At 47.7% G+C, this 23,281-nt stretch overlaps 1 protein-coding gene across 1 annotated transcript in view; it reads left to right on the plus strand.

The window, feature by feature from the left end:
- Nucleotides 1–23,281, plus strand: part of LOC310798682 (kin of IRRE-like protein 3) — a gene marked incomplete at both ends in the record, with an annotated part of 236,937 nt that overhangs the window by 205,391 nt on the left and 8,265 nt on the right. Inside the window, 4 exons of the mRNA XM_083661238.1 lie at nucleotides 4,459–4,585; nucleotides 8,139–8,239; nucleotides 10,813–11,011; nucleotides 17,353–17,460. Of these exons, the coding sequence (XP_083517364.1) occupies nucleotides 4,459–4,585; nucleotides 8,139–8,239; nucleotides 10,813–11,011; nucleotides 17,353–17,460 (535 nt within the window). The remainder of the gene's footprint in view (nucleotides 1–4,458; nucleotides 4,586–8,138; nucleotides 8,240–10,812; nucleotides 11,012–17,352; nucleotides 17,461–23,281) is intronic.

A 23,281-nucleotide genomic window follows, 5' to 3' on the forward strand; every position in this document is an offset into this window, starting at 1 on the left:
AAATTAATCGAATCAGAAATCGAATTGAATCGGGATTAATCAATTCGGAACCTTGTGAATCGGAATCGAATCGATTCTTGAAATTTAAACCAATACCCAGCTCTACTCAGGAGTGGTATGCATTAGAAACCCCTCTCTCACCATCGTGTGGATGAAGCGTGGCTCAGGAGTGGTATGCATTAGAAACCCTTCTCTCACCATCAGGTGGATGAAGCGTGGCTCAGGAGTGGTATGCATTACCACACATGACCTCCACATTGCACTCAGACGCAATATTCCATCACGGGCGTTCTCTCGCGCATCAATACAGTCCACTTCAGCAAATTGAGCTTCTCTCGTTCAACGTTATCCCCCGCACCACCGCCTCGGCAAAAAGGGGCGAATTATAAAATACAGTAGTAGATGCTGTGAATTATATTTCCCCCAGCTATTGCATTACTTTTCAGGATTCAATTCTATTCAATTCACTCTACTGTAGGTGTGCTCAGGATAAAAAACAAGACAGGACATCAGCTTATACCCCCGTTCAAAACACATTTCCAGCAAAAAAATACACAAATCAGCCAGTCAAGGCCAGTTACTAGACCTAATAGAAGTGCAAATAATAACAAAATATAATAAAACTAGCCATCTATGCGCGCTCGATTCCTAGGCTCACCCGCTGCACCTCGCTAGCTCGGCCGCTGCAAGGACAATGTTGTTGTTGTTGTTTTTTAAATAGCAGCTCCAATAGTCATGCAGCTCAGCAGACAAACCCAGCTATCCTTGGACTATCAAAATATGCCATGATAGATTCACAACAATCGTTCTTGGAAAATAATTAATTCTGTTTGTCGTTTTTGTCAGGCTTGGTGTCGGAAGACATGTGGATCTATTCGCGGATAGTTGATGGCCAAGGCAAACTTGGTAACTGAAGTCTCGAGAAGTAGGGAAGTTGTGGAACTTGATAGCTAGGTCTGCAAGGTTCGAAGTTGGGAACGGTTGCAGAGTGTTGTCGCGAGATTCGTTTATGAACAACTACTGAGGACCTGCAGAAACAAACCTTTATAGATCCCGAACATGACATCACCTGTGTTATGACATCACCAGCGAGGCCATTCGAAAGGCATGACTGAGACGAATCATGACATCATCACCGTCTGCGACATCATCAGTGATCCATGACATCATAGTAGGTACGACGACATCATAGTAGGAATGATGACATCACAGTAGGAATGATGACATCATCCTAACAGTACCCTCCCCTCTACGGACGCCACCTGGCGTCCAATGAGGCCATCAAGGATGGCATCTGGAGAACAGAAAATCTGCAGGTTCTGGTGGAGGGGCTCCTCAGCAGGTGGTTAGATGCAGGTGGTTAGACCCCAAAGGGGGCAACATGCCTCATGTATGAAAGGGTACACACTTCAAGTATTGCCCGGGTCAAGCTCAGGGGAAGCAACCGTGAGCTGACCGGCACAGGCACCCAATTACATATTTGGTGAGGGCTTGGAATGCAATTGTGTGTAGGGAAACAGTGGATGAATAAATCCAGAAGAAGGTGGTAAGGCAACATAAAGGTTGCCAACTGCCATAAAACACCACAGAAGAAGAAGAAGAAGAAGAAGAAGAAGAAGAAGAAGAAGAAGAAGACGAAGAAGAAGAGGAGCGCTCCAAACTTGGAAGAATCCAAAGGGACTGCAGGGGGGGGTGTCGCAAGCTCAGAGAGCGGGGCTCCAGAAGGCTCCGCACAATCCAAAGGCTGAGCCCCAACCAATGCCGCCGTCTCCGAAGGCAGAGCCACAGGGGGCTCTGACTCAGCGAGGCCTGCCCTCCCGACCTGTAATTTGGGCAGGACACCCACCGTCTCCTTCTTTGAACGCCTCTTCTTTGCTCCTGACCGAGGGCTGCCGACACTACGGGGACCTCCCAGCGTCAAGCTGGAACCTACGTGTGGGTCAAGAACTGGAATTGGCTGCTGCTGAGGTACGGGTTCAGACTCGGCGAGGGGAAGGTCCACAGGTTGTGCAGGGCCAGCAGACTCGGAGGCCCCCTGCGGGGGGACGGAGCTGATCTGCAGGCAGTGATCGAACCTCTCAATGAGACGATCGACAGTCCTCTCCAACTCCTTAACCCTCTTGGAGAAACACTGCCACTCCTGGGTCCTGCAGGGAACGCTGCCCAACCGTACGGGTTTCGGGGCTGGACTCTTAGAGCCTTGACAGAGCCTTGACCCGCTGAGAGTCTCACAGGCCGGCGAGTGGTGGACCCACTTACTGGACGCCGGGGGCAGGAGGAGAGGTAATGCCCGGCTCGACCACAGTACAGGCAGCTCCGGGTGTCCAAACGGCGCTGCCTCTCCTCTGGTGTGATGCGAACCCTGCCGGTCAGATCACGGTACAGATGGCTGCTGGGACTCAAATGTGGCTGCCCCTGCTCTGGGATGACGCGAACTCCCCCCCAGAGTATGCGCTTAGGAGCTGGCGGCGGCCGAGAAGCAGGGCTAGTAGTAACGGCCGCGGTAGCTGGGGGGAGAAGCAGGTCTGGAAACCTCCAGAACGACAGTGCGCTCGGAAGCTGGGGCAGGAGGAGCGGAAGACTGCGGAATGACACCCTCAGGAGGATTTAGTCCGTCGAGACGATCTAGCCGGTTAACCAGGAGGGCGTACCGATCCTCGGCCCTGGAAGCCAGATTCTGGATTGTGCTAACCAGGAGGGCGTACCGATCATCGGCCTTGGAAGCCAGAGCCTGGATTGCTTCTTCCTGGTGGGCAATCAGCTCAATTATTGTTCGAAAGGCCTCCCTGATTGGCGGAGATGTATCCGCTAGATCCGGTTCAGAGTTGTTCATACTGTCAGGCTTGGTGTCGGAAGACATGTGGATCTATTTGTGGATAGTTGATGGCCAAGGCAAACTTGGTAACTGAAGTCTCGAGAAGTAGGGAAGTTGTGGAACTTGATAGCTAGGTCTGCAAGGTTCGAAGTTGGGAACGGTTGCAGGGTGTTGTCGCGAGATTCGTTTATGAACAACTACTGAGGACCTGCAGAAACGAACCTTTATAGATCCCGAACATGACATCACCTGTGTTAGGACATCACCAGCGAGGCCATTCGAAAGGCATGACTGAGACACCTATGAATCATGACATCATCACCGTCTGCGACATCATCAGTGATCCATGACATCATAGTAGGAACGACGACATCATAGTAGGAATGATGACATCACAGTAGGAATGATGACATCATCCTAACAGTTTTTCAATTTTGGGCCCATCTCCAATGATGTTTTATTTCAAGGTAGGCTACACATAGCGTGCACGGCTCTCCCTGAAGGCTAAACACACACACACACACACACACACACACACACACACACACACACACACACACACACACACACACACAAATAAAGCTTGCATATGAAAAGGTTCTAATAAAGCGCTCAGAATAGTGCACAGTGCAGCACAGTGACTTGGAATGACTTGAAACATACCAATAATAATAAAAACTGTAAATCAATCAAACCTTTATTGACAGACACTTGGTCCATAGATGTCACATACACAATTACAAAAAGCACATAAGAGCACAATAAAAGAACAAAAGTACATTATAAAAGAGAGTCATACCAGAGTTTCCACATATGTGACTGGTATCTCACAGTGCTTAGCCCAGGATCAGTGAGCACCTGGGCTTTTTCAGCAAGCATGCAGTCATTATAGGCAACCTGAAGTTTATGCATGCTTGCCTTCTTAAACTTTACCCACAAGGGGGTACTATAGATAGGGGTACAGTAAGCCCTAAAGAGTGTGATCTTCACATCATCAGAACAGGAGTGGAATTTCTTGACCAACATGTTAGCCTGAATGTATAACACACGCCGCTGTCTATACATATCATCATCATCACCCATATGGTCAGTGAGTGGCCCAGATATTTGGTTTTGTCACAGACACATAGAGCATGCTCAGACAAAAGAAAAACAGGAAAAGCAAGATCCCGGTCCTCTTTCGTTCTACAGATCATAACAACACTCTTCTTAGCATTGTATTTCACATCAAATTGGACCCCGTAATCAGAACAGATATTCAGCAGATGTTGAAACCCAGCGCTGCTGGGGGAGAAGATCGCCAGGTCATCCGCATACATAAGGTGGTTAATCAAGGCGTTACCGATCATACATCCTGTTCTGCAGCCTCTTAGCTGGACAGAGAGATCATCCATATATAAATTAAAGAGAGCAATTGTAAGAAGACACAACCGAACGAAAATTGCCAAAACTCTTGAGCTTGTCCCTTCTTGTACAGTACAGTACAAAATCCACCCCCGCATGCTCCGCCCCTGCATGCTCCACATGCCGCCTAAGTGCCGCTATCCTTTTGGGGTCAGTGTAATTGGTGTTGGGCTCAATGGGGGAATTAAAGCATCTCCAGCATCTCCTCTGACCTTTGAACCCATTTCCTGGACATGCAGGTGCTCAGCAACAAGAACACGCTGACACTGAAGGCGGTGAAGCAGGAGGATGCTGGGAAGTATGTGTGCCGGGCCGTGGTCCCAAGAGTCGGCGCCGGGGAGAAGGAGTTGTCGCTCACCGTGAACGGTAAGCAGCATAGCACTCCCAAAGCCGCTCAGTCCCACACCACACTGGATCCAGACTATATTAAGCCTTTAGGAATAACACATGCTCGCTCTGTTATATGCCCTGGGAACAGATGACTTGGGATGAGGGAAACAAATTTGGCCTTTCAAAGAGTCAGAATCGTGGGTATTTTGGCATAAAAATGATTTTGAGCCTTCCAGTCATCACTTGGGGGAAGAAAAAAAAGTGGTTTATGCACGCTTTGGGATTAAAAGAATTACCGGAATGGTGATGTGTGAATGCTGGTACAAATCCGGTTTTTATTGTTCCTTTGAGAAGCTGTTTTGAGAAACCGAGCAGGACAAATGTTATGACAAAGGTAATAAAGCATCATTCCATTGATTTCTAATGGTCAATTTCCTTATCTCAGCCCTGATTGCAACCTTTTTGAATTAATCAGTACATACAAACACTTGGACAGCCAGCATTTTGACAAGCTCCTCAGTAGCAGCTCACTTTCTGCAGGCAGGGAGGGCACCATACATTCACTGCACAATATTGAGGTGGGCAAGTATCTGTAGCATCGACAGTGTTTCTCAAACTAAAAATTATAAGTATTTTTTAGGGCTGTCAATCGATTAAAATATTGAATCGCGATTAATCACATGATTGTCCATAGTTAATCACGATTAATCGCAAATTAATCGCACAATTTTTTATCACAGTTTTTTAAACTGATATTTTTCAAGTTTTTAATACTCTTATCAACATGGGAGTAGACGAATATGCTTGCTTTATGCGGATATGTTTGTTATTATTGGAACAATGATAAGTACTGTCCAGAATATTCTTCAGAATAACCTCAAGGGTGTGCATGCTGAACCATACTGTATAGTGAAGTAGAAGCATATAGGCTACTGTAGTAAGCTGCATAATTAGCCTACTGGTTCATCTGAAGAAAAGAGCACAGGAGCAGCTGTGTGCCAGCTCTCTCCCCCTCTCTCTTTCGCTCTCGGTCTCTCTCTGACTCTGGTCTGATAGCCCTCCTTGTCTGTATGTCTCGCTCGCTTTCTCTGCCTCCCCCCCCGCGCTCCGTCTGTCTGTCTCTCTCTCTCTCTCTGCAACGGTCTGATCGCGCTGATGCGCCTGTCGTGTTTTGAATGCATCGAGAGAAGAAGGAATTAACCACAGAGACATGACGTCTATTTAAAGTATTGTTTTATTTGCATGTGATATCTGACATGGCTCTCTGATAGAGTCATGGAGAAAGATGGTCTTGAGGGTGTTCTTTCTGACCTCTAAAACCTCTGAACCTCTGTATTTAAAAACTTTCTAAATTGAGCCTCCTCCTCCTCCTCTCAGCCTGTCATACCCCACTCTCTCATCCAATCATCTCCCTGCTTAGATGAGTATGTGCTGTCTGTCGAACCACTACAGTGTGTCACCTGTCAATCAAACCCCCATCTGACAGCTGTCTCTTTCATCTTTGAAAGGGCCTGCACAGCTTCTTGCTCTTTCCTGCTTAGATGTCCCCCAACAAATGGTGTTATCTGTATTTACGATGGCTTGCAGGATCATTTTTCCCCCAGTATCCCCACTATCTCCTCTCAGTATCACAACAGAATGTGTGCATGTGACTGCTTGAGTGCCTTTGAGCATGTGCGCTCATCCTCTTATAAACAATACAGCTGTTGCTTCTGTGTATGCTTAACCCCCTAAACTGTACTTTTGTGTGTTACTCTCCTAGTCACCCTAATCAAGCCTTTTGTTGCTCCCTGCTTTTACTGCTCCCTCCCCTCTGGCGTTAAGGAGTTGGAATGTCTCCATCTGTCTTTTCATCTGCTCTGGTTAATTAATCCCAGTAACTAACTGCCCTCCTCTCTCTACCCTGTACACCATAACTTAATACTTAAGAATCAAAGACAATTATAAGATAGTGTAGTAGGGGCGGTGGCAGCCCAGATACGACACGCCCTCTGTTTCTCTCTCTCACCCTAAATGTGGGACATTTTCTCAATTTTAAGCTGAACTTGCCAACATTATACCCATTTTCTTCCTCCTTTTCTGCTCACGGGGGTTTCTTTCTGCTTGCTATCAACGTTACTGCTTCCTGATTTCCCAAACTACGGGTCGGACCAAGGCTGAAACTTCAAAGAAAGTGCATGCGTTAATCGCGCGTTAAAAAGAATAGTGGCGTTAAAAGGAATTTGAGTTAACGCGTTATTATCGCGTTAACGTTGACAGCCCTAGTATTTTTCAAAAGGTGGATTGCAGTGGAATTAAAATATGTCAAAGGATTCTGCAGGAATTTGTTTCAAATGCTATGCTACGTTTCCTCGTCAAAAGGCTTCTCATGTCCCAGCGAAGCGCTTTAGGTGGAATAAGAACTGGAGGCTCGTGCAGGTTAGCTCAGCCGAGCCTAAAATCCATTTGGGGTTCTGAAAATGGGGTCCCCCAGTCAAAAAATTCAAAAAGCAGTGAGGGTGGCGTAATCTCGGGGTGACCGAGCCCAGGCCAACAGCGACTTTGTGCTGGAACAAGAAGTCTAAAGAGGGTAATTATCTTTGGAGAGGCAGCGGTGCACAGAAGACAATTGTATACAATGCAGTGCAGTGCAACTCCACCATTCTGCGTCTCCCGCTGTTTCTTTCTCTCCGTGTTGTTTGTGTAAACGGTGACAGGCCAGGCCCCGCGGGGTCTTCTCTGAGGATAAAAAAAAACAACACAAAACACGGAGCGCAGTTGAAACGAGAGAAAAGGAAATATTTGATTTCTCATGGTCAGCGCTTCTTCAGATTGCGAGAGCCTCTGGAGCTGCCAGGGCTGTCACTGCTCGTCGCGGCGCAGGAGCCAAATGTCAGGCCATTGCAAGAGTGTCTCAATCTCATTGTGCGGTGGGAGGAAACAATGTCGATTCTCAAACACCTTATCTGTCCCCTGGACCCACTACTACTCTTCCTCCTGTCGGCGTTTGAGGCTTTTGTCCATTCTTGAATAGATTGATGGTCTGCTGCACTACATTATTAAGTTGAGATGACAAGAAAATACGTGTTTCCATCCTTTCAAAGCATTTTCCAAAGCTGTTTGAATATGACATTTTTACCATGCCATAGTATTTGTGAAAATCTGGTTCTGGGCGTGTGGGTTTTCTCTTATGCTTGCTGGGAAAACGGTGAATTCCGATCATCACAAGGCAAAAGAACCACTAATAAAAACCCAAATCAAATTTATTTTCAGTAAAGAGAAGCATTCATTCATGCCCCCCACTCCCCATTCAACGAGCCTATATAGTACCTTCATATAACATACAATGCATCACTTTGATACCGCTTAGTAAGATGTATACTATAAATTTAGATGACAAATGTATGCCGGCCTATAAAAGGTGTGTGAACCCTGTGAAAACCAATTAAAATCAGCAAATGAATAATGTCACTGGTTCTGTACTGTAAATATGATGTGAAACATGCCTCTGCCCTTGGCGCTGCCCCCTCCTGGAGCAGTTCATGCATGTTGCTGTGATCGCCAGGAATATGTATGGCCCAAGTTTCTGCCTCGGCATGTGCCTCCACAGGTCCTCCCACTATCTCCAGCACCCAGACCCAGCAGGCGCTCTACGGGGAGAAGGGTCAGATCAAGTGCTTCATCCGCAGCACCCCGCCCCCCGACCGCATCGTGAGTCCCTTGCACCTCTCCTCCGTTGCCTCGGACTCATTCATTTCAGCATGCAAAGAGATAGTCCAAAATGTCACTGTTCTAGGAAGGAGAGGACAGGATTGTCACCGAGCAACAGAGCCCATCCTTCTGAAATGTAATGTAATAAAACCTGCTCCTGCAATATTCAGATAATATAATAATAGCTTCAGACTAGCGATGTCCGATATTATCGGCCTACCGATATTATCGGCCGATATTAGCATAAAAAATTTATATCGGAAAATATCGGTATCGGTTTTCATGCCGATAATAACAGTTACAACTTTAACACAACATGCATATATTAAACTCTTCAGCTACTTCTGCTCTCACTAAAAATGTAAAAATAATATATAAGTGATGTGATGTATAGTTTCACAACAGGAGATATGTAATGTAACTTGTTACCTGAAATTTTGGTGAAAAAAAGCCTGCTTATATCGGTATCGGTTGATATCGGTATCGGAATATTAAGAGTTGGACATTATCGGATATCGGATATCGGTAAAAAAGCCAATATCGAACATCCCTACTTCAGACTGATCATTCTAATGAAACATGCATAACAAGAGCCCCCATTTTGGAAACAAACACCATGTACTGTATTGTAATAATGTAAATATCAGTCTAATAATGATGTTATTACAATACACAACCGTTATCTCAGGCATGTCTAAAGTCCGGGGGCCAAGTGCGGCCCGTGGACTGATTTTAATGGCCCAAGGCTTGTCTCTCAAAATATACTGTACTATATACAGTATGTGGCCCTCCACACAGTGTCGGTTAATCAAGCAAGTTCACTTTGCGTTTTTCCCCTTCACCTAACGATGACAGCACTATCATATACAGTAGGTTGTAGACAAGCACCAAGTAGTAACAATGCAGGTGGAACTATAGTTTTCAGATGGTAAACAAAATCAATTGTAATGTCTGTGATTTCTTTTTAACCAATATGATGCGAGTAGCAGCTTACAGTTCTTTACCGTAGTGAGCGGCAAATGAGCTGAAGAGTGGGACTAATAGAGACAGTCCGCTTGTCTGGGAACGCCCACAAAATGTTAAACGGCTGGTGCACGAGTGGGGTAAAACCGCCCATATATCTCATGGGATGACTCAGCAAAAGACGGTGCTGCGGCTCTAAACTACAGGTTTGGGGGTTCTAGAGCAGAACAAGACGTCTGCTCAGATGTGTGTTTACTGCGGTGGTTAAATCCCCGATCGTGTCTGCCTGGGCTGGGCTATCAGCTAAATTCTAACTTTGCTGAATGGATAGAACGGGGGTTTTTACCCCACCCTGACCACGCCCCCAGCCAGGCTGAGCCAGCTAAACCAGCGTCTATGACAAGACGTGGCCTCAACCTATAGGGGCAACCAGGCTCTGTCCAACGACTAGAACACCATTTAAAGCATAGAAACATGAGCCATTGATAATTACCATTGTCAGTCAATGCAGAGTCTCGCCAATAGCTATTAAAATTTGGTAACATTACCCAATAGGTTGAGGACAATTAAGTTCACATATGGATAATATATAGAACATTTGAATATGGCTACACAGGAGCAAAAAAAAAAGTGCCTCTTGAGAAGAAAATTGAATTGAATTTGCACTCGCTAGATGACACTTTATTTGCAGTGGTGCTTATGAGGCATTAAAAGGCATTATTAGCACATTAAAAACACTTACACTGTATACTATAATAAACATAGAAAAATGAGTTGATTATTGAAGGTGCAACTGTAGTGAGTGACATGAAACTAAATGTACATTTCTGGGGCCGGTTTCACCAACTGGTCTTAACTATGCCTGGTCGTAACTCCTGCGTCGGTCTTAGTGAAGACCAGTCTTTAGAGTGGACTTACACCTGTTGCACCAACAGGGCTTACGTCTGGTCTTAACTACGCCGGTCGTAGCGATGTGCGTCCATGTGAAAGCATGGGAATGCCCACCGGAATGCGACACGTGACCTGCTTAGAAGAGTGTGCGTCAAATGACGCTCCGCTGATGGGTAATCGGCTGTAATAGTGTGGCTAATGTTAGCGGCTAACTGTTACTTGTCGTTACTTTACATGGCAGTAAAACGCTACTGAATGACCAAATTGATTTAACTTTGAACCATTTCGATTTCCACTTTCCATACATACTTTCCATACACTTTCCCAGCATTGGTTAGTTGTTAACGTCGTGACTATATTTATAACGTTTATAACGTACTCCGGTTTGTGGTTTATAATTGAGGGCTGAATACAGCCGTGCTGAGGGGTTGTGACTATCGCGCAACACACAGGTGAAAACTCTATACTGCATCTTATGCCTGCTCTGGACTAGGCGTAATATTTCCGACCGGTCTTAGTGAGAAAAAGGCTTACTGTTGGTGTTGGTGCAACCGGCGTAGCTGTTAGGTCGTAAAGTTACGACCGACTTAGCTTAAGACCAGTCGTAAGACCAGTTGGTGCAACCGGCCCCTGATGTTTTTATGTGAATTAAGAAAGGGATTTAGTGGATTGGAGTCTACTTGCAATGCTTGACCACACCATGCTTCCCTGGCCCTCAGGCCTGGTCCTGGAAGGAGACGGTGCTGGAGTCCGGGACATCCGGGCGCTACACGGTGGAGACGGTCAGCACGGAGGAGGGGGTGATCTCCACGTTGACCATGAGCAACATCGTCCCCGCAGACTTCCAGACCATCTACAACTGCACGGCCTGGAACAGCTTCGGCTCCGACACGGAGATCATACGCCTCAAAGAGCAAGGTGAGCTGCACACCACCAAGAGAGGACACACCCTCTGTTTGTGTTAGACCCGTCATAGGGCTTCTGGGAAGGTAGCGACTGTGTGTGTGTGTGTGTGTGTGTGTGTGTGTGTGTGTGTATCTGTAGCCATGAGAAATGCAATCATATATCAGGCCCGTCTTGAAATTTTCGAGGGGTGAGAAGAACCAGAGGGGCATACAGTAAAAGTGACATTTGACCAACTTCACAGGAGAGCTAAAACAAAAAATTACCATACTTTGTCCCAACTTTTATTAATTAAATTCAATCTTTAATATGAAAATGTCATAAACATGTGGATGACAATATACTTAATGAACAATATTTTGACATTTATTTAAAAAGGGGGTTTCTATCTTTTCTTTTTTTAATTGGAAAAAATAAATAGATGAAAAAAATCATCAGGACCAAAAGGGCTTCACTGCACTAAGGGCCCCATAGTACAGTGTGTTCAGTGTTAGGGTCTTTTGGATTTTGATTAGTAACTCTGGAGTGGTTTAGAATTCCCGTGTGCCCTTTTGGCAGTAGAAAGAGCTCATCAAGAGCTTTCAATTTATATAAATTATTTTCAACTAATTTTCACCCAAAATGTCAATTTTTGGATTGAAGTTGTCAATGGCCAAGATTTTTGTGCCAACATTCAGTATTTTAACATCTCAGGGGCTTACTGACTGACTCACTAGCCGTTTTCACACACAGATCGCGCAAAATTGCAGTTCAGAAGGCCCGCAAAACCGGCAGCCTCGCCACAGAAATTGCTTTCACACACAGCCAAGCAGCACTGCCACATTCCCGTCCTGGGGTGTGCTTTCAAGTGACATCCACCCCTCCCGGATTGAAAGGCGAGCGGAGGCATTTCCACCGAGCTCCTTGTAACATACTGTGTGTTGTCTCACTACACCACACTAACACACTGATGTGATTCGCTTTTCTGTATCCGTCGTGTCCCAACGGAGCTTCCGTAGGTCTGCGGAGTCAGGCAGAATAAACAACATGTCTCCCAGCTAAGTCGTGTTTGTGTCTGTCAAGTACATTACATGGTGTCAGAAGTGGGATTGTCGCCAGCTCAGCTACTCATGGGCAGGAGGCCACGTGATAAGCTGCCTACTGCTCGTGAGCTACTTGCACCAAGAGGATATGACCCCCACAATGTCAAGCATCTGCTGGACACGAGCAAAGACATTCAAAAGTTCTACTACGACCAAAAGAGAGTAGGCAATTCTCGTGTTGCTCTTCAGCCTGGGGATGAGGTTAGGATGCAGCCACATCCTGGCAACGACAAGTGGTCCCCTGGAGTAATAGTGAAACCCCACAGTGCTCCGCGCTCCTATGTTGTGGACTGTGGAGATAGAGAGTACCGCCGCAACAGTCAACATCTTCGCGTGAGCACTCCAGCCGCTAACCATCCTCGCCGCTGGGTACAGGAGGAACCATGGACTGAAACATTAGGCCCACCAGCTGAGGAGTCACAACCTCCAGCTGTTCCTGGAACACCCCACTCCCCACCCAAACCGCCACTGAGCCCCACTCGAGCCCAGCCACCTGGACTGAATGTTACTAGGCGGGGCCGAGTTGTTAAACCTCCAGATAGACTCAATCTCTAAGTGATTTATGTCATGGACTGAATCTATAAGTGCTTAATGTGACTGTTCTGTTTGCACTTTAAATACACTCATTTCCAGGTTATTGCCAAAGTCATTAGCTAAAGTAAAGTTCTCGCAATGACTGTTATTTTCATTAATTATTATAGTACTGCAGTTTGATAGTCTTTTCTAATTGAAGTCTAATAATCTAAGTTAGTGTAAAAATAATTGAAAATAACAAACAAGCAGTTTTGATTTAAAAAAAAGTTTAGAGTAGAAATTCATGCATGTGTTATTGTGTGTTGTTTTGGCTAAAAGAAGGGAGATGTAACATACTGTGTGTTGTCTCACTACACCACACTAACACACTGATGTGATTCGCTTTTCTGTATCCGTCGTGTCCCAACGGAGCTTCCGTAGGTCTGCGGAGTCAGGCAGAATAAACAACATGTCTCCCAGCTAAGTCGTGTCCGTGTCTGTCAAGTACATTACACTCCTCGCCCCAATGAATATTTTCATAGGTTAGTGTTGCCTAGGCTACTGAACGAATTCATTCAACAACCAAACATCGCTGATGTATGCCAGCCAACGAGGTGCAGCTGCGGTTGTTAAGGATAAGCTGATAAAGCTGCGCTCGTTAAGGATCAGATAAAACGCGAAAGTGTTGTCCACATGCATGGTAACAAGGCTTTCAATATTCATCTGATCGACTTTATGCATCACAGATGCACCATCATGTAGCCTATTAGAGAGCCGCAGGGATGACGTATTTTTGTAGGCTGAATGCGGAAGTCCCGAACTTCCTGGTTCTTCACTGTTTCTGTCTATGGGATTTTTGAATGGGTTTTTGGCACGATGCTTCAAATAATGTCTGTGGGCAATGCAAGATTAATCAAACGCGAACCAAGGTTCAGCGGGATAATCTTCACACATGAGGACCACTTTCATGAGTTTTGTAGCGTAAATGCGAGCCCTAGAAGTAAAAAGCTTGAGCTAAGCTAATCCAGAACTACACACTGTCGCATAGGCTTCCACGTCACGTCAGCACTCAACCTGGACTGTTGTTGGATGTGTGCACTGATTACCCCGGGCTGAACGGGGCTGAACCAGGTGAGGGAAAGAGAATTTCCGTGTTCGTCCTTTGAGTGGTGACGTTATTGACGTATATATCCCCATCGACTCAACAGTGTAGTCTCATTTAGCCGTTTGCTAGCTAGCCACCCTTTTAACGGCACATAAAAGCTTCAAAACTCATAAAAGTGGTCTTCATGTGTGAAGATGATGTTACTAAACACTGGTTCGCGTTTGATTAAGCCAGCGTTGCCCAGAGAGATTATTAGAAGCATCACGCCAAAAACCCATTCAAAACTCCCATAGGCGGAAACTGTGAAGAACCAGGGCTGTTAGCATCAATGATTTCCGGACTCGTTACTGCAGCTCTCTATTAGGTATGCTACGAGGCTAATTCTTATCTTTTGGTTCCAGTTTTTTGTAAAGCAAATTATTCCCATCAAGTAGCCTAATTAGGGGCCGTTCTGAAAGACGACGCCCCCATATCAAACAGCTGCAGTCTGCATAACGTTCGTTGGGGGAATATTAGCCTATAGACTATAAATGCACATGACTATAGCGTTAGTAGTTTTTGTAAGGGAATGCACAGAGCTGGTTTCCAGAGGGAATATCCTCAGACCAACTCGCCACAGACCGATATAGTCCTCTGAAGCTTATTATTATATCCATTAATTGTACCTACTAATGTCAACATTGTTTGAGCATAAAGCCTAACCTACTTACTAGGCACGGAGCATTCCTCCTGGCGTCCCTGCAGTCATGATTGTATAGGCTGCTTTTTTTACTTTCACTCATGCACTTTCTTGCTGCATGAGGTGATTTCCCCTGTAATTTTTTTATGAACGAGCTGACCATTCGCACCGTTCCGGCTTGCTGCTCCGACGCTTTCAAGTGGAGGCGGGTTACCTGGTAATCCGGTGCTGACACTAGGTCGGCTGGTGGAAAGAAAGGCGTACAACAATTACCCACCAATGCGCGTTCAGAACTTTCACATCGGAGGCGCGGATCCTATTTTCCGTGCATTTTGCGGCTTTCAAGGCCGGTGTGAAAGCGCCTACTGACTCCCCATTGTTGAAACATGCATGTGAGTAATTTAGCAGCAGCAGGAGTCTGGGTCCGGCTTAAAGGGATAGTTGTGAGTTTTTTTGGAACCCTAGCCCTATTTGCTACTTACCAATGATGACCTTGGTAGATTCTCAGCACGATTCATACTGTTCCTCATACTAGGCTCACTGACATTCACTTTGTGTGCAGTGTAGAGTCAATCTCAGTGAGCCTCAGTCAGCTTGCAGACAGGAGCGTGACCCCATTTACCTTGTATTGGTTTCTGGCTAACTCTCTGGAGCTAGTAAGAGGATCAGCATGGATTGTGCTGAGAAAGGACTCTACCAATCAACATCATCATTGGTAATTAGCAAATAGGGCTAGTGTTCCAGAAATTAGAACTATCCCTTTAACTAGGCTTGCCTAGTCTTGTTTAAAATTGACCATTTTTATTCCAAAACTTTACAGGTATCTATTGCTTTTCCCCATAAAATGTATCCCTGTCAGAGTTGAAAAAGTACCTGAAACAGCATTTAGAGTTGCATCATAGGACAGAATTATCTCTACCCTTGTCGAAGTGTAGAAATGTATACACAATGTAGAAGAATGACTATTTTGATCAGTTGCACTGTTATCAGTCTACCTACAATAGAGATAGTGTAGTGATGAAATTCTAGACAAAACAATAAAAACATTATCTGATTTGGGTCAGAGAGACAACATCTAATCAAATGGGGGGGGGGGGGGGGGGGGGGTTCTGTGGCCTTGATTTGAAAAAGGTGCAGTCCACCTGTCTCTCACTGTATTGATGCAGACATAAATACATGTGTGTGTGTGTGTGTGTGTGTGTGTGTGTGTGTGTGTGTGTGTGTGTGTGTGTGTGTGTGTGTGTGTGTGTGTGTGTGTGTGTGCGTGTGCGTGTGTGCGTGTGTGTGTCTATGGGGGGTCAAGAGAGAAAGAATGACTAAGGAAGGAAGGAAAGAGAGAAAAGGGAGGTTCATTTAATTCCTGGAGGTAATGTGTATCTTTTAACTTTAAAGTCGAACTGAACCTGTTCGTCACGTGCATATGAGTCCGTTTCAGACTGAAAACATAGTTTGTCTAAGATGACAGGTTGAGAGTAGTATCATGTCGATGATTTTATTTGACAATTCTGGGGACTGGATTGGGCTTTAGCCAATCCTGGGTGTGTTCCGCCTCCAAATCGAGTGGGATTCAGTGTGTTGTGGCGCTCATCCCCTCGGGAAGAGCCTGGTGACGCAAGGTTAGTGGCTGAGTGGAGCTCAGCGAGCCCCAGGCAGCCAGCTGCCTTCATGTTGCCGAGTGGAGAGTGCAGCACGTCGGCCTGGAATCTCCAAAGTGCGACCCCTGACAACCAAGCTCTCGGATGCGCGCGCCATTATCGCTGCTGTAAATACGATATCCGTGGAATGCGCGTTTTAACGAGCCAGTTACATTTCTTTGCATTCTTAGAGATTATAGTTTTTGTTTTTTGTTCATGTTTCTAACAATTGACCAAGTTAGTAGTTAGTTTATGGAATAGGAATTCTGCCAGATGACAGGCACTAGGTGCCATTTTCTACTTCATTTGGGAGAGAAAATTATCCTGAAATGAAGATTTGATTGGCAGCTGCATGTCGTGATATGATTGGTTGAAATGGGGTAGAAATGTGATAGTACTAGGTGACGTCAGCAAACTGTACATTACTGTTATCAATGAAATCTTGAAAAATGAACTTTTGAAGTGAAAAAGTGTGAAAAACTAAAGAAATTAGATTGTTGTGATTTTGTTTGCATACATTATGAAATAGGTGCACTGCATACCCAGGTATTTGAACTAAAAGAAAATAAACGTCATTTTTGGGTTCAGCTCGACTTTAAGAATATTACAGAGATACTGTAATTGGTGGCACGAGGGCCGTGACTCTGAGCTTCTTTACTCGGGAAAAGGTCATCCAACTCCAGCTGTGAGACTCACACCTTCTGCAGCTCGGTGCGATCGCCCCTTCCAATTGGAATCTCACTTGCATATGAGCTCTTTGATATCTATTCATCCACATCTTCTGATATTCTTCTTCTCCTGTTATAAATCAGGAAGCTCAAAACTATTACGCTTTCAACAATTAGCGATCAAATTCTAGCAATCTTTTATTTTATTCACCCCCCCCCCCCCCCCCGCATCACCTCCGAATCTTGACCCGACTAAAGAGGGTGGAGCTCTCTAAGTTGCGTCTTTAAAATGCCACACTTAAATGATATTTCCTGATGAGGCTGTCAAACCGACTTAAAGATCCACAGTTTCCAGCTGGAGGCCGTCCAGGGCTCCTATCATGATCTCCACGCTGGAATGATATGAAGAAAAAGCTTGGCAGAGGGCCACGTGTTGATGCTAATGGTACTTAGCCTGCAAAGAGTCAACACCAGCCTCATAAATAATGAAAGTAATTCTGCTTGTGTGTGTGTGTGTGTGTGTGTGTGTGTGTGTGTGTGTGTGTGTGTGTGTGTGTGTGTGTGTGAAATAGCGGGAAAAGGAGGGAGTAGCTAAAAGTGGGCTCTCTCTGAAACGTTCCTCCCTGTGTTTAAAGTGGCCTCCCTCTGAAACATCGCCCCCCTGTGTTTCCTCAGAGACACTGCGCCTGGCTGTCATCATCGGCGTGGCGGTGGGGGCCTTCCTTGCTCTCACCGTGCTCATGGGGACTTTAGGCGCCTTCTGCTGTGCCCGATTCCAGAGAAGTAAGATCCCACCCATGGGTAAAGGAACAGTTCACCCAAAAATGGAAATTCTGTCATCATCTATACTCTACTCGCTCTCATGCGAGTTGAAACACAGGTGACGTTTGTCCATATAACACACATGCCAGCACAACTGGAGAGAAAACCAGTCACCATTGACTTCAGCTGTACTGCACTGAAGTCAATGGTGACTGCTGTAAGACCCGCTGTTGCAGGATTACACAATTTTTATTTGATCTAAAAAAAGGTATAAATGTTTGTTTTTTGTGTCCCCCCCCCCCCCCTCCCTCATAAACATAGTCATTGGGTTCTATTGTTCAGTCTAACAATGCTATTGGATAGGATATTTGTATATAAGTCCCGCCCACAAGGTCATGATGTATCACAACTTCCAGAACTTGGCTGAGAATTAACCACCTTTGTTTCATTGGACTGGGTTTATCAATTCTAAGTAAGTAAAATGCCTTTAATTTTGTTGTTGTGATCAGTAAAATGACTAGAACATGTACATATGTTGTTATTGTGAAATACATTCCCAAAATATTATATTATATATAATATAAATATTATATTAATATTATTATTTCCATAAAACCTTACAAAAACATAAATTTTTTGCAAACACTTCATTATCATCTCCAAAGGCCTCCTACAACACCATCTGAAAGGTTGATTTGTTTTTGTTTGTTTACTATGTCTGGGTTTTACAGGGTTATTATTAAGCATAAACAATTTATTATATGGACAAACTTCAGCTGTATCCCAACTGGCATGAGGTTGATTGGATTATGACAGAATTTTCATTTTTGGGTGAACTGTTACTTTAAGGCTCTGGGCCTGACAAAAGAGAAGACCCCCCCCCCCCCCCCCCCCCCCCCCCCATATTGTAGTAGTGTTTTGGTAAATGAGTTTTTATTGTTTATTGACATTGTTCATATTTGATTTATGTCATACTCAAGGTAGGAAATCCTACCCAGAAGACAGCAAAGCTATATGCAAACGTCTTCTTTACATTGCTGCCACCCAGCACCTCTTTAATAATACATTGTTGTACCTTTTATGAATACATCCTGAAAACGCAGACATAAAGTGATGTAGCGATGATAAAAAAAAATCATTGATGGATTTGCATAAGCAATGTTGCCAACATGTTGGCAGCCCTCGTCCAAATCAAAGGTTACAGCAACTGGACAAAAGAGAACATCCATGATGTTGATCCATAGTGTTATGATAGCAGTCAGCTGCTTCATGCTGTTAACATCATAATTATCTCCAAACCAACTAGGCCACATTCTTAGTACTGTACTGTAACTGTCAATATCAACAGTCTTTCACGTTCGTATCAGTATGCTAACATTCAAGTTGTTTAGATTAGCTTAACCTTTTCAAAAGTTAAAACCAGAGCCGTATAATAGAAGAGTTCCGACATGTGAGGTCTCCAGACCATATTTCAAGAAGAAGGCCACTCATGCATAATCCGATCATCCCCTGACGACAGTCAAGTTCTAGCATAACGTGGCCAGTCAAAGCCCTAGTATGACGTCTGCTATGACGTCAAATATGACGTCAGTTAATCCTCATATATATAGCAAGGGTTCTACGTCACCTCTCTCTCTCTCTGGCCGATCATAGCAGCAGTAGCTTCACGGCAGTCCATCTCCCTTGGAGCGTCCTCCGAAGCGTTGTTTTGCACCATATCTGGAGACCGAATCAGCACCCTCAAGCCTTCTCTACCCGTGGAAATCCCCCGCAGATTCCTCAACGCTCCCACTCCATTCCTGGCATGTCGAGCTCCGAGCCAGAGCAGTCCATGGACAGCGACAGCAGCTTAGCCAACGATCGGCCACGGTGCGTTCTTGCTTTCCGAGACGTCTGATGAAGACGTTGGCGAAGCGACCGGACCACAGGCCGCCAACGCAGCCACGATGAAAAGGCCCGGCGCGCGTTCCCGTGGCACGGGGCGCGCCACTGCGACGGCCCGTGGAAGAAGAGCAGATGACGAAGTGCCGCGTGCGCCCGGTCGCCCAAGAACGCGTGCGAGCGTGCCAGAGGGGGAGGCCGCTCGGCGCGGACGTGCGAGAGGCCGCGGACGAAGACCAGCAGAGGCAGCCGCTCCGAGAGCGGGGAGACGCCGGGGAAATACAGGCCGCGGGGCCACCGCGAGACGCCATGTCCTTCCTGGTCGCACTGACCTCCAGGCCGCCGCCCCGGAAGCGGAAACGGCCCCATTCGTAGCTCCGCCGAGCCGACAGGGGTCGTCAAGAGCCATTCTGCTGTCCCTGCTAGATGCAAGCATTAAGTCGATGGATGCGAGCAGATCAGTAGAGGCTCGTCTGAGGGCCCTGGAAACCCCCCCCCCATTTCCCCCCACGTTCGCCGCAGCCCAGCCGGCGCAGCAAGCTGACGTGCTCCTCACCACCGCCCGACCCGCCCAGATGAACACCCTGGCGTCCGCCATGCCCGCCATCCCATTTGGTATGCCTTTTGTTTCTCCCTGTGCCAATGTGTCTCCCAGATTGAGGTCCCAGATTTTGAAGGGCAGAGACATCAATTTAGTTAGCATACTCCTGCCATCCCCCGAGTGCAAAAGGAAGGTCGCGGTTGACCCAGATGGCCCTGTCTATTTAAAGTCGTCCGACCCCCGCCTGCCCAAAGACCTTTCCCTATGTGACTTCCTGAGCACGTTCGGCGTCTACCGCGACGTGATCTGTGAGGTGTACCCAGAGCGCCGCTACGAGCTAGATACATATATAGCGCTAATAGTGGACCTCTACTCCAGCCACGGTAAATTATTCTACCAGTATCATAAAGCATTCTCCGCTAAAGCCGCCCTGATGATCACCCGGGCTAATACGCGGCTTAACTGGTCCATTATGGACATGCAGATCTTCACGTCGCTGGTTAGCGGGCGGCTGGCGAACACCTGCTACTCGTGCAGCGAACCGGGGCACTCTGCACAATTCTGCCCAAAGGCGGCCTTTCAGTCCGGCACCGCCCCCTCCCGGGCGCCCGGCACCAGCGGGTCCTCCCAGGCGGGCAATCAGGTGCGTAACCATGGCCTCAACTCGCTCTGCAAATATTTCAATGAGAACGTGTGCACGGCCCCTAACTGTTCCTTCCTGCACTCATGTAGCTTCTGCGGGGACGCCCACCCCCGCTCCACCTGCCCGCGAAGGAACCGCCCCCCAAAGCTGCCCCCCAAGAGGGAGAGATCGGGCTTCCGGGGATACTAAAACCCCACCCCTCCACCCCCATCGACGTCCCAGCTCTAACACAGGAGCTGTCCCTTCATCCCAACCGCCCTTTCGTCGACTACTTATTGTCCGGCCTCTCCCAGGGGTTCAGGGTAGGCGTAGTCTCCCCCCCCCTGGCCCCCCACATATCAAAAAATTTGCAATCCGCCCTCAAGGAACCCGAAGTAGTCTCCCAACTTCTCGCCAAAGAATTATCTAAGGGATTCCTAATCGGCCCCTTCAAGTCCCCCCCCTTCCCGGTGTTCCGGACAAGCCCAATAGGCATCGCCACGCGCAAATATTCCGGCAAGAAAAGAATGATAATCGACCTCTCGGCACCCCGGCACGGCCCCACCCCCAGCATAAATAGTCTAATTCCCCCCGAACCCTTCTCCCTCCACTACGCCACAGTAGACCACGCCATCCTCCTTATTAAGTTTGCGGGGAGAGGCGCCCAGCTCTCTAAGGCCGACATCTCGGACGCGTTCAAAGTCATGCCCATCCATCCCTCCCAATGGCCGCTGTTCGGAATCAAATGGGAGTCGAAGTTCTACTTCGCGGTCAGGCTCACGTTCGGCTGCAGGAGCAGCCCCGCCATCTTTAACTCCCTATCAGAAGCGCTATGCTGGATCCTGCTTAATAACGAGCGTCTCCCCGCCGTGCTCCACATGCTGGACGACTTTCTGCTGGTGGACCCCCCGTCGGTCCCCTCGGTCTCCCTAATTAAACTGAAGGGGGTGTTCCGAAAGCTAGGCGTGCCTCTAGCAGAGGAGAAAACCGCCGGCCCCGCGTCATCACTCGAATTCCTGGGCATCAACCTCAACTCCGAGCTCATGCAAGCCTCTCTCCCCCTCGAGAAGCTCACCCGGATCCGCGAAATCGCCCAGGCTCATACGTCCGCCACCCACGTCACCAAACGGGAGCTCCTGTCCCTCCTCGGCCACTTACATTTCGCCATGCGCATAATTCCCCAGGGCCTCTCATTCATTTCTAGGCTGCTCGACTTGGCGTCCTCGGTCCCCGGGCTCCTCGACCCGGTCACCCTCGACGGGGGCTGCCGGTCCGACCTCCGGTTCTGGTCTCACCTGTTATCGGACTGGAACGGGGTTTCCTTCTTCTACGAGGACGTCGTGTCGTCGGCTGACAACCTGACATTTTTTACAGACGCGGCCCCGTCCGCGGGCTTCGGGGGGCTTTTCGGAGCCCGGTGGTTCACCGGCCCATGGCCGCGGCAGTTCGCCGGGCTGGACCAGTCCTCCGCGCTGTACGAAATCTACCCAATAGTGGTCGCATGTCACCTGTGGGGGCGTCTCTGGGCAAGGAAACGGATAGCCGTAAAATGCGACAACGCAGCGGTGGTTGCCATAGTCAATAAGGGGCGTTCAGCATCCCCGGACATCATGCCTTTCGTGCGGCGCCTGACCTGGCTCTCAGTCGCCCATAATTTCATTATAGTAGCCCAGCACCTCCCCGGTCACTCTAATATCCTTGCTGATCATCTCTCCCGTTTCAATTTTCAGGCGTTCCGCAGACTCTGCCCCGAGGCCGACCCATCTCCAACGCCGATCCCTCCATTCTCCGCCCTCACCCTCTCGTAAGCCAGCCCCCCCCCGTCCTACCCCCTCATCACCACAATCCCCTTCTCACCAATCTACTCCACACTGCCCAACTCTTCATCAGGAATGGTCTGGCCAGTTCCACGGTCAAAGCCTACGATTCGGCCTGGCGGTCATTCGCTTCGTTCTGCGTCTCAGTGGACCTTCCCACTTACCCGGTCCTGCTCCCCACGGTATGCGCGTTCATTAATTTTTGCGCAACCACCCGACGCCTGTGCCCCCGTTACATCCGCAGCCTAGTGGCGGGGATCCAGTTCCACGCAAGGCGATACGACCCCGCGTTCCCCAGCCTGTTCTCTTTCGCCATCATCAAGTCCCTGCTAAAAGGGATCACTAAGGCTTTCCCGTCCGCCCCAGACGCCAGGCGTCCCATCACCCTCCCCGTGCTGCGGCAGCTGCTGACCCGCTCGAGAGAGGCCAGCCCCTCACCACTGATAAATGCCCTCCTAGAATGCGTATTTTCCCTAGCCTTTTACGGATTCCTCAGAGTCAGCGAGTTCACTTCCCCCACAACGTTCGACCCCGCACGGGATGTGACCCTGGCCGACCTAAAGTTTTACCCCGACCACTACAGCATCGCCCTCAAACACGCCAAAGCAGGCGGGGCATGCTCCATTGTCATCGCCCGGAACAATTCCCCCTTCTGCCCCTTCTCGTCCATGGCTCACTACGTCAGACTCAGGCCTCAGACCGGTCCCTCGGCTCCCCTGTTCCTCATCGCACCTTGTCACCACATGACAAGATCCTGGTTCATCCTGCACCTCAAGCAGACGCTCCAGCAATGCAACCTCCCGACAAAGAACTACTCCAGCCACTCCTTCAGGATCAGAGCGGCCACCTCGGCCGCCGAGCAAGGAGTGTCCTCTGCCTCCCTCCAGCAAATGGGCCGCTGGTCCTCATCGGCATTCTCCAGCTACATCCGCCCGGAGCAGGCGGCCATACTGGCAGCCCAAAGAACCCTGCTCCCTTAAA

The sequence above is a fragment of the Poromitra crassiceps genome, assembly GCF_964638095.1.
Source record: "Poromitra crassiceps genome assembly, chromosome: 26".
Lineage (NCBI taxonomy): Eukaryota > Metazoa > Chordata > Actinopteri > Beryciformes > Melamphaidae > Poromitra > Poromitra crassiceps.